The sequence below is a fragment of the Coregonus lavaretus genome (assembly GCF_964263955.1).
Source record: "Coregonus lavaretus genome assembly, chromosome: 17".
Lineage (NCBI taxonomy): Eukaryota > Metazoa > Chordata > Actinopteri > Salmoniformes > Salmonidae > Coregonus > Coregonus lavaretus.
In genome coordinates this window covers 36,946,824-36,959,058 of record NC_140004.1, presented here as the reverse complement: position 1 = coordinate 36,959,058, position 12,235 = coordinate 36,946,824, and the positions used below count along the sequence as shown (strand labels likewise).

The 12,235-nt window shown below is 41.0% G+C and overlaps 1 protein-coding gene across 1 annotated transcript; it reads left to right on the top strand.

The window, feature by feature from the left end:
• The first annotated feature begins 5,553 nt into the window (after positions 1-5,553).
• Positions 5,554-7,866, top strand: LOC311144523 (DBH-like monooxygenase protein 2 homolog). Its single transcript, XM_084180549.1, has 3 exons — positions 5,554-6,111; positions 6,923-7,069; positions 7,657-7,866. The coding sequence occupies exons 1-3, from the start codon at positions 5,845-5,847 to the stop codon at positions 7,810-7,812; spliced, it is 570 nt and encodes a 189-aa protein (XP_084036675.1). The 5' UTR covers positions 5,554-5,844; the 3' UTR covers positions 7,813-7,866.
• Positions 7,867-12,235: the final 4,369 nt, after the last annotated feature.

The window sequence follows — 12,235 nt, the reverse complement described above, 5'->3', positions numbered from 1 at the left end:
GGGTGTTGTGGAGCCAGTAGAAGTAGTGTTGGGAGTTAGATATGATAGCAGGCAAAATTAAAAAACAGACATGTATGATCAAGACCCAGTGAAAGACACTTTTGTATATATTTCTATACTGGAAACATTGACATTAATGTGTCGCTATTCTGAAATGTGTAAGTTATTGGAAAATGCATATAGGTATACATCTGTGGAAGACACTTATGAAGACTTTTGTGTTGGAAGTTACTTGAAGACTCATCCCTTGTTCTCAAAACATAGAAATGCTTTACAGATCCAATTGTACTATGATGACTTTGAAACTGCCAACCTGCTTAGATCCAAGCATGGTGTTTACAAGATAGGTGCCATTTATTTTGTCCTCAGGAATCTGCCACCCAAGTTTAACTCTGCTGTGATGAATATTCATTTAGTGTCATTATTTCATTATCAAGATCTAAAGAAATATGTTATAAAGCCCTTGGTTAATGATGTAAATAAACTGGAGAGTGATGGTGTAAATGTGACTTTTTTAACTGATAGAGTTTATGGCACTATCTACCAAATAACTGGAGACAATTTGAGTATGCATGCAGTCCTTGGTTTCACAGAGTCCTTCAGTGGTCAATACTTTTGCCGGTTCTGTTTGATAGAAAAGTCTAATGCTCAGACGGTTTACAGTGAGGATGACCGTAATATTGTCTTGCGTGGTAAAGATCAATTTGAAATGTATTTGAATCATTTGCAATCAGACCCACAGCTCCCATCTGTGTACGGTGTAAAGAAATATTCTAAACTAAACAGTTTGCAGCACTTCCATGTTTGTAGTAATTTTTCTGTGGACATAATGCATGACATTCTTGAAGGGGTGGCTCAGTTTGAGTTTAAATTGTTATTTGAATACAGTGCCTTGTAAAAGTATTCATCCCCCTTGGCGTTTTTTCTATTTTGTTGCATTACAACCTGTAATTTAAATTGATTTCTATTTGTATTTCATGTAATTGACATACACAAATTAGTCCAAATTGGTGAAGTGAAATTAAAAAAATAACTTGTTTCAAAAAATTCTAAAAAATAAATAACGGAAAAGTGGTGCGTGCATATGTATTCACCCCCTTTGCTATGAAGTCCCTAAATAAGATCTGGTGCAACCAATTACCTTCAGAAGTCACATAATTAGTTAAATAAAGTCCATCTGTGAGCAATCTAAGTGTCAAATGATCTGTCACATGATCTAAGTATATATACACCTGTTCTGAAAGGCCCCAGAGTCTGCAACACCACTAAGCAATGGACCCCAACAAGCAAGTGGCACCATGAAGACCAAGGAGCTCTCCAAACAGGTCAGAGAACTTGTGGAGAAGTACAGATCAGGGTTGGGTTCTAAAAAAATATCTGAAACTTTGAACATCCCACTGAGCACCATTAAATCCATAATTAAAAAATTGAACAAATATGACACCACAACAAACCTGCCAAGAGAGGGCCGCCCACCAAAAATCACTGTCCAGGCAAGGAGGGCATTAATCAGAGAGGCAACAAAGAGACCAACAATAACCCTGAAGGAGCTGCAAAGCTCCACAGCGGAGATTGGAGTATCTGTCCATAGGTCCACTTTAAGTCGTACACTCCACAGAGCTGAGCTTTACAGAAGAGTGGTCAGAAAAAAGCCATTGCTTAAAGAAAAAAATGAGCAAACACGTTTGGTGTTCGCCAGAAGGCATGTGGGAGACTCTCCGAACATATGGAAGAAGGTACTCTGGTCAGATGAGACAAAAATTGAGCTTTTTGGCCATCAAGTAAAAAGCTATGTCTGGCGCAAACCCAACACCTCTCATCACCCTGAGAACACCATCCCCACAGTGAACAGTGAAGCATGGTGGTGGCAGCATCATGCTGTGGGGATGTTTTTCATTGGCAGGGACTGGGAAACTGGTCAGAATTGAAGGAATGATGGATGGCGCTAAATACAGGGAAATTCTTGAAGGAAAACTGTTTCAGTCTTCCAGAGATTTGAGACTGGGACAGAGGTTCACCTTCCAGCAGGACAATGACCCTAAGCATACTGCTAAAGCAGCACTCGCGTGGTTTAAGGGGAAACATTTAAATGTCTTGGAATTGCCTAGTCAAAGCCCAGACCTCAATCCAATTGAGAATCTGTGGTATGACTTAAAGATTGCTGTACACCAGCGGAACCCATCCAACTTGAAGGAGCAGTTTTGCCTTGAAGAATGGGCAAAAATCCCAGTGGCTAAGTGTGCCAAGCTTATAGAGAGATACCCCAAGAGACTTGCAGCTGTAATTGCTGCAAAATGTGGCTCTACAAAGTATTGACTTTGGGGGGGTCAATAGTTATGCACGCTTTTTTTTGTCTTATTTCTTGTTTGTTTCACAAAAATAAATATTTTGCTTCTTCAAAGTGGTAGGAAAGTTGTGTACATCAAATTATACAAACCCCCAAAAATCAATTTTAATTCCAGGTTGTAAGGCAACAAAATAGGAAAAATGCCAAGGGGGGTGAATACTTTCGTAAGCCACTGTATGCCTCAGAAAATGTTATTTCAAAACGTGCGCTTCTCTAGAATCTACTCATTTGACTATGGGTACTTGGAGTGCAAAAACCGTCCAACTAAAGTCAACCTAGAGAACAGTGGAAATAGCATAGCACTTATTTCTATTCAAACTCTGTGTCTTGTGAGAAACGTTCCCTTGATTTTGGGTGATGTTGTTCCACCAGGAAATGAGAACTGGAATTTGCTGCTCATCTTACTGCAAATAATCAACATTGTTTTTTCCCATTTTCTTAGCCAGAGCATGACTGTGTATCTAAAGCATTTGATAATTGAACATCACACACTTTTCAAACCGTTGTACCCACATAAAAACGTAATACCCTAACATCACTTTATGATAGATTACCCAGCATGCATAAGACAAATCGGTCCTTTATTACATATGTGGAGCATGAGGTTTGAGGCAAAGCGCAAACTCTTTAATAACACCCTCAAAAACTTCAAGAACATTACTAAGTACCTTGCCAAAAAACACACATTTGCTATAGGCCATCACTGGGAGACATCACCATTGAAACATATTGAGTATGGACCGATTAAACCATTTTCCCTGAATGATTTTAATGGTGGTGAGGAGTTGGCAGGGTCACTTCAGGTCCTATGCAGAAAGCCATTTACTCTACCAGCTGGGTTAAGATGGATGGCACAGAGTACAGAGAGGGACTGTTAGTTTGCAGTAAGATGTAGCATGAAATGCCAGTCTTTTGTCAAATAACTAAGATCATTGTGGTTGACAATATTGTATACCTATTGCTGGACAAGTTGCATACTGATAATTTCAGTGAACATTACCATGCATTCACAGTGTTTGATGGTGTTGATGACAAAGTTGTTGTCAAAGTTGATGATGTGAAATGTAATATGCCTTTTGTCCTTCAAAGTGCTTATGGTGCTGATGAGAGCCTTTATGTTGTTCCTTTGTTTGACATGATTGAGTAATAGACTTAGGAGGACTTCCACTTATGTTAAATAGCAACTCTGCAAATACTCTTGTTCTCGTATAGTACAAGTACAGAGGCGCCTGTGATGCACTGATTTCATTTGAATGTGCCTGTGATGCACTGATTTCATTTGAATGTGCCTGTGATGCACCTTTTTCATTTGAATGTGCCTGTGATGCACTGTTTTCACTGACGCACCCTCTCTTTGTGGCCTAAATAAATGAAACAAAGCAGAGTCACTACTCTTACATTTACATTTACGTAATTTAGCAGACGCTCTTATCCAGAGTGACCTACTCTTGTAACGAATCCTTTATTGCTTCGGTTTAATTCACCTATAACTTGCAGGCTTGATTTATGAGTGGGAGAGAACCAGACAAAAAATGGTTATTTCCTAGTGTGAATATTTAGCACTTCCTGGTGTCAATTCAGCTACAGGATGCATTCTCTAGAGTTGATCCTCAACACTGAGGGTGTTGAAAAAACACTCCCATGGGTCATTTGAACATCACCTGAAGTGTTATATCTTAACATTCAGTGTTTCAATATTAACACTACAAAAAGTGTTAAATTAACACTGATGAGAGTGGACCTATATAAACACTGGAAGAATGTTAAAATTAACATGCCTGGTGTTAAATTAACAATTTCAAATTTGCTGTGTAAGCTATAAGTATGTTCTTTATATTCATATACTTTAGCTCCAACCATTTCTCAATGTGTTCCACCTGATAATATTCTTTATCTTACATAAAAGTAGTAATTCTCTTTAGTTATCTTTTTCCAATGTAATTTTGTATCATAATTGTGACATTATGCACTATATGAAAAGCTGCAAAGAATAATGATTTCGGATCAGTAGCTAGGTTTCCATCCAATTGGCAACAGATATTAATGTGAATATTATAAAATCCGTTAAAAAATAATATCCGCATTTTCACAACTTCTCCTGTTTCTCAAATTGACTTGTTGCAGTTAAAAGGCTGTGCGTGACAAAGTAGTGCACACAAAATACCTTTTGCGGTGAAATTCCCATGTACCTAATAAAAAATACAAGTTCAGTGGGTTTCCATAGCATTTTCAACTCTACTGATGGTTTTCTCACCCCAACAAAAATGCGTTATAGCGTGTGCACACTCTGGTATTGGCACGTGCGCTGTAGCCAACAGCTAGAGCGTACATTTACCTCTTTAGCAGACGCTCTTATCCAGAGCGACTTACAGTTAATGAGTGCATACATTTTTCATACTGGCCCCCCGTGGGAAACGAACCCACAACCCTGGCGTTGTAAGCAATGCTCTACCAACTGAGCTACAGGAGGCCTTATACAGCCTACATGGAACATGATGAGATTATTAGCCTATTATTGACAAAAAAGCGAGATTATTTTTACTTGGCAGCCAAGCATCGATTATCATGTCACCAGAATAAGACCCTCGATATTTAGTGGAAAGGAGCATCGAGCTCATCACCTTGCACTTTCACAACCCTGTGAAGTTCATCATAATTTCTTTAATCTGTAACCTAATAAACTGCATGCTTTCCCGATGAGTCGTAGTGGGGAGGACTACACAACATGTCATCGCGTGACTCGACGTTTACTTCCATATGATGGTTATTATATCAATATTTGCGCATAATTGCGTTTCCACCGACTTTTTTGCATAATTCATTTTACTGACACAAAAAGATCATACCTCGTCTAGTGCATTTTGTTTTGACGACATTTGGAAAGTTTACCGGAAAAATGTGATGTTCTGTTTCCATCAGGCCTGTCATGACATTTTTTTATCCGAAATGTACTTTACTCTCATGAAATGTTGGATGGAAACCTGGTTATATGGACAGCATATTCCCCTATTACCTCTCCACACCCACCAAACGGGAGAAAACGTACCTCAAAGGAAAACTGTTGAAGAACGGTGCCCACCGTTTTGTGGGAAAGTGTCGTTCAGTAGCGCTACAAACCGTCATGCAAATTAGCAAACGTAAAAAACGAAATGAATGCACCCCAGGTATGTTTGACAAGAGCTGATAATCAGAGAAGGGGACTGGCTGTAGCTAAATGGCGGGAAACAACGCAATGGCGTCTCCTTTCTCTGATTATCAGCTGTTGTCAAACACACCTGGGTCTAAATGTATTTAGTTTCACATACTATAAAACGTATTTTCGCATACCCGAAAAGCCTACTAACTATTTAGGACGCAAGCACGGGTATTCGGACAAGGGCAGTGAGTGTGTCAGAATCTTAGCGGCGCTCCGTGGCGAGATAGCTGTTTGTTTGACCTGGAGTTTTTGTCTCTGAGCTGGTTGAGTTCTCAGGGTCTATCTGTGGGTGACAGACAGGATGATCCTTCTACTCCTCTCCCTGCTCCTGACTTGGACTCCAGTGATCGGGGCACAGCCGGACATCCATATGCCCTTCATGGAGCACCTTGACGTGGACAACAATGTCATCCTGAAGTGGGGGTTCAGCGAGGTCCAGGGCACCATCACGTTCCAGCTGACCTTCAAGACCACTGGCTGGGTGGGATTCGGGTTCAGCCCAAATGGAGACATGGCTGGAGCAGATATCGTTATTGGAGGGGTCGGACCAAAAGCCAACTACTTCAAGGTATCTAAACCATTAACCTGTAATCGTTACAATTAGACAAGTATCAGTGGTAATGTAGTAGTTTCTTGTAGAAGTAGCCCTATATATGACCCTGCGTCCTAGCATTTAGGTAGAGGCAGTTATGTTGTAGGTCTTAGGAATAGGCTACTGTGACAGTGTAGTGGTTTTCAACACCTCAAACATTTGGCAAACTACATGTGAATGTGTTGCACATGGTCAAGTTTTAGAGAAGAGCTGAACTCTATATAACATTTTAAGTATAACTAGAAAAGGTTTTATGGTTGTGGTCAGTATACAAGCACACTATTCCAGATCGGTTTGCATGTTAGTTTAAATGGGGTTTCTAGCTGAAACAGTTGACGACTAGTAAGAAGGCTGCTTTTATGTAGGCTGCTCAATTATGATATTTTTTCACTAATCGGTCATTTGACTGATCAGAACATTTTGAAGAAGATCTGGGAAAATCTGATTGGAAAATATTTTTAAATTGGGCTTCCTTTGTAAAGAAAGCTGTAGTGACCAGAATTCCCCACATCCATGTCCCTGGCACGCACTGGGAGTCATGCAAATATGGTTGTAGTGTGACCAGTATTAGTATCAGTTTCTTCAAGCAACCTGACCAGTGGCAGTCTGGACTTTCTGGTGTTGATAGCTTATGGTTCTGGTGCTACAGGTGGTGGCAGCAGCATAATAGTGATAATGAACAGTTTCTAAAGTTGTGCTTTCACCAAGCACACCTAATAAAACACAAGTCTAGTAGGCTCTATAAATACTCCAGATAACATCAGTATTTTTGTTGTATTTCCTTCAGGATTATCATGCCACAAGCAACGGATTTCCCTTGGTGGATGAGAAACAGGACTACACCCTCCTGTCCCTGACCGAGGCAGACGGTCAAACCACCATGACCTTCTGGAGGGCCATCCAGTCATGTGACAAGGATGACTTCCGCATTACCGTGAGTTAAGTTGGTGAAACCCTGAGCTAGACCATCTGTCATTTATATCCACTTACTAGTTATTTTATTGATTAGTTCACCACAAACTGCATAAACATGGAGGCTTTTGTAACCCTACGTGGTTCTCAGAGATGAACAAACATAGCATTTAAAAAGGCATTATTAAAGAATATGGAGTCATAACGTCAATGACAACATTATGTTGGATATGGTTCCCCAACTGGTGGCCCGCAGGTTGAATTTGGACCGCGGCTGGTTTTATTTGGCCTCCGACGTTATCAGAGGGAACAATTTTCATTGTTGGACATAAGACTGTAAACACTGGGAAATCCGCTGCAAGTGACTTTAATTTAAGAAATCTGTTCAAGTATTCCCACGGCGTAGACTCATGTGATCGTATACAAATGTAAGCAAGGTTTGAAACGGCCGCCGATCATCCGCTCAAGAGAGAAATCGGCCCTTGGCTGAATCTTGTTGATGGCTGATATAGGCCCTACTTAGTGCCTACTAGGACTTTTCTAAACGCAGTCATTAACCTGTTTTTTTTCTTCTGTTCTCTTGTATGTTTTGTTCGATCCCCATCATAGGACGGTCCATTGAAGCTGATCTATGCCTACGGGAAAACGGATGACATCGGCTACCATGGCAAAAGTAGGGGGACCAAGGAGGTGAACCTCCTCAACATGCCTAGCTTCAGCAACTCTGGCACCAGTCCCCCACGCGCAATAGAAAAGTGTCAATAATCTGTATTCATGATATATGAAAATGTCAATAAATTTAAGGAATAATTCACTCAACTACTCCTTCCTATGCGTAAAATGTTATGTCTTACCATGTTTGAACGCTTGGTGATGAAATGTTTCATCTTGGACTGGAAGCAAAATGTGAAAATCCAATGACTTTACTCTGAACAGAAATATGTAACAATTTCAAAGATTTTGCTGAGTTGTAAGGAAATCAGTCAATTGAAATAAATTAATCAGGCCCTAATCTATGGATTTCACATGACTGGGAATACAGATGTGCATCTGTTGGTCAGATACCTTAAGATAGGGGTGTGGTGCAGGGGAAAAAGTCAGCATCTGGTGGGACAGCCATTTCCGTCATTAAGTGTGACACATACGTATAGTTGCTCAGGCTGATTGTGGAACGTTTTTTTCCGCTAATCAACGGCTGTGCGACGTTCCTGGATATTGGCAGGAAATGGAACATTGTTGTACACCGATCCAGAGCTTCCCAAACATTTAATTGGTGACATGTCTGTGTATGCAGGCCATGGAAGAACTGGGATGTTGTCAGCTTCTTGGAATTGTGTAGAGATCCTTGCAACATGGGGCTGTGCGTTATGCTGAAAAATGAGGTGATTTAAACACTTACAATGGATAGCTAGAATGGCTACAGACCTATGTTGAGACTGACGGGAACATCCGGTTTTTAAATTAAAGCTCCAGGCAGCCTCTCCTTTTCAACAAATTCTCAAGGTCACCCCCTCTCCTAGGGAGGGTGACGTGTTCGATGCCAGTACAGCTAAGGGACGAAATAGTAGTTTGCTTCCTAAATTCGAGCCAATGACTTACGTAGTTGAACGTGAAAGTGACAAACTGACACTGTCATTTTCGTAAACAACGTTATGAAGGAGTGCCTTTGACGGCACTCACATGCGCGGTTCCGAGCGAGACAACCATTTGACCCGATTTAAGTGTTTCTGCTCATGAGTTTAGCAAGCATATGTCGCAATGTCATCCCCTACAAATGTGTTGGGGGTTTCTAATGGAGAAGCAGTTTCTGCCCATCTTTATATTGAAGGCTCTAGCCAACAGCTCGCTTAGTGTACTAGGGGGTAACTAGCCCCCTAGTACACTATGTAAATGGCTAAAGTTCACACTTCATGGTAAAAGTACCGGGGTAATTGTTCCCCCGCCCCAATGGAGTAACTGACCAACGGAGTGTTTCTGTTACCCTGGTAGAAGATTATGGGATAGGGTTCTCACAAGTGTGTTAAAACCCATTTAATCTGTTTTCTTTAATAAGTAATACTTAAAATGTAAGTCTAGATATCTTATTTTAAATAAAATATGGGGAGAAAATGGTGTTGCACATGTCACCTATAATATCTGCACTATGAAAAGATTTGATGTAAAGTCCCTCTTTAACTCACCTGTACATTAATTTTCTGCTTGCTTTTTCCATATAATCCATTATGTACAATTGCACTAAACATGATTTGAATAATGCAAGATTTTAAATCCCAGCAGTCTTTAAAATGACATTCAGGAAGAAAAAGTTAATAGTTTTTAATTAAAACAATTATTCATTGGAATGGAATATACAGTGCATTCGGAAAGTATTCAGACCCCATCCCTTTTTCCATATTTTGTTATGTTACAGCCTTATTCTTAAATGGATTAAATTAATTGTTTTCCTCATCAATGCAAACACAATGTCCCATAATGACAAAGCGAAAACAGGTTTTTAGAAATGTTTGCAAATGTGTACAAAAATAACCCCCCCGAAAAACACTTATTTACATAAGTATTCAGACCTTTTGCTATGAGACTCAAAATTGAGCTCCGGTGCATCCTGTTTCCATTGCTCATCCTTGAGCTGTTTTCTATAACTTGATTGGTGTCCACCTGTGGTAAATTAAATTGATTGGACATGATTTGGAAAGGCACACACCTGTCTAAACAGTTGACAGTGCATGTCAGAGCAAAAACAAAACCATGAGGTTGAGGGAATTGTCCGTAGAGCTTCGAGACAGGATTGTGTCGAGGCACAGATCTGGGGAAGGGTACCAAAACATTTCTGCAGCTTTGAAGGTCCCCAAGAACATAGTGGACTCCATCATTCTTAAATGGAAGAAGTTTGGAACCACCAAGACTCTTCCTAGAGCTAGCAGCCAGGCCAAACTCAGCAATCGGGGGAGAACAGCTCGCATAGTGTACTAGGGGGTAACTAGCCCCCCCTAAGAACTGTCTAGTTGCTGACACAAAGCAATGTTTGGAAAAAAATGTTATGTGGATGAAGGTCATGCTTACGCAAATAAACTATAAAGGGAAATAAATGGCTACAGTTCACACTTCATGAAATGTTTTTAGAAAAGGGGCATTTTTTTAAAGTACCGGGGTAACTGTCCCCCCAACGGGGTAACTGGTCACTCTTACAGAGCTCCAGTGTTCATCTATGGAGATGGGAGAATATCAAGAAGCTGATTAAACAGCATCATTACACAGGTGCACCTTGTGCTGGGGACAAGAAAAGGCCACTCTAAAATTAGCAGTTTGGTCACAATTCCACAGATGTCTCAAGTTGAGTGTGCAATTGGCATGCTGACTACAGGAATGCCCACCAGAGCTGTTGGCAGATAATTTAATGTTAATTTCTCTACCATAAGCCACCTCCATTATTTTAGAGAATTTGGCCGGCCTCACAACCGCAGACCTCATGTAACCAAGCCAGACCAGGATCGCCACATCCAGCTTCTTCACCTGCGGGATCGTCTAAGATCAGCCACCCTGTACAGCTAATGAAACTGGGTTTGCAGAACCGAAGAAATACTGCACAAACTGTCAGAAACCGTCTCAGGGAAGCTCATCGTCCTCACCAGGGTCTTGACCTGACTGCAGTTTGGCGTCGTAACCGACTTCAGTGGGCAAATGTTCACCTGCAATGGCCACTGGCACGGTGAAGAGTGCTTTTCACAGGTTAATCCCAGTTCCAAAGTATAACGGCCATACCGCGTGTATTGTGTCGTGTGGGCGAGCGGTTTGCTGATGTCAACGTGGCGGTGGGGTTTTGGTATGGGAAGGCATACGCTACAGACAAGAGTATTTTAAGTCAATTTGAATGCCCAGTGATACTTTGATGAGAGCCTGAGGCCCATTTTTGTGCCATTCATCCGGCACCATCACCTCATGTTTCAGCATAATGCACAGCCCCATGTCTCAAGGATCTGTACACAATTCCGGGAAGCTGACAATATCCCAGTTCTTCCACAGCCTAAATACAGACAAGTCACCCATTGAACACGTTTGGGATGCTCTGGATCGGTGTACGACAGAGCGTTCCAGTTCCCGCCAATATCCAGCAACATCGCACAGCCATTGAAAAGGAGTGGGACAACATTCCACAAACAGCGTGAGCAACTCTAGGCATAGGAGGTGTCGCACTGCATGACGGAAATGGTTGTCGTACCAGATACTGACTTTTTCCTGCTCCACACCCCTACCTTTAAGCAGTCTGACCAACAGATGCACATCTGTACTCCCAGTCCGGCGAAATCCATAGAGTAGGGCCTGATTAATTTATTTCAATTGACTGATTCCCTTAAATCTCAGTAAAATGATGCATTTATATTTTTGTTCCGTGTAAATTCACTGGATTTTCACATTTTGCTTCCAGTCTAAGACCAAAAGGAAAGATTTTATGACCAAATGTTCAAACCGGTTAAGACATAACATTTAACGCATAGGAAGGAGTTGTTGAGTGAATTGTTCCTTACATTTGACATATATCATGAATACAGATTATTGACACTTTTCTATTGCGCGTGGGGGACTGGCGCCAGAGTTGCTGACCAGGGGGCTGGAGCTAGGCATGTTGAGCAGGTTCACCTCCTTGGTCCCCCTACTTTTGCCATGGTAGCCGATGTCATCCGTTTTCCCGTAGGCATAGATCAGCTTCAATGAACTGTCCTATGATGGGGATCGAACAAAACATACAAGAGAACAGAAGAAAAAAACAGGTTAAGGACTGCGTTTAGAAAAGTCCTAGTAGGCACTAAGTAGGGCCTATATCAGGCATCATCAACTAGATTCAGCCAAGGGACGATTTCTTTCTTGAGCGGATGATCGGCGGCCGGAACAGAATTACAAATAATCTGCAAGTTGACCGCAAGAAGCCCAAACAGATGTTTGACTAACATAATTTCAAACCTTGCTTACATTTGTATACGCTCCCATGCATAGGAATACTTGAACATAATCAAATTAAAGTCACTTGGAGCTGATTATGTCCAACAATGAAAATGTTTAAATAAAAAAAACGGATAACTTCGCAGGCCAAATATAACCAACGCGGGCCAAATTTGGCTTACGGGCCACCAGTTGGGGAACCCTGTCCTACATAATGTTGTGTCATTGACGTTAAGAAACCATTGTATTTAAT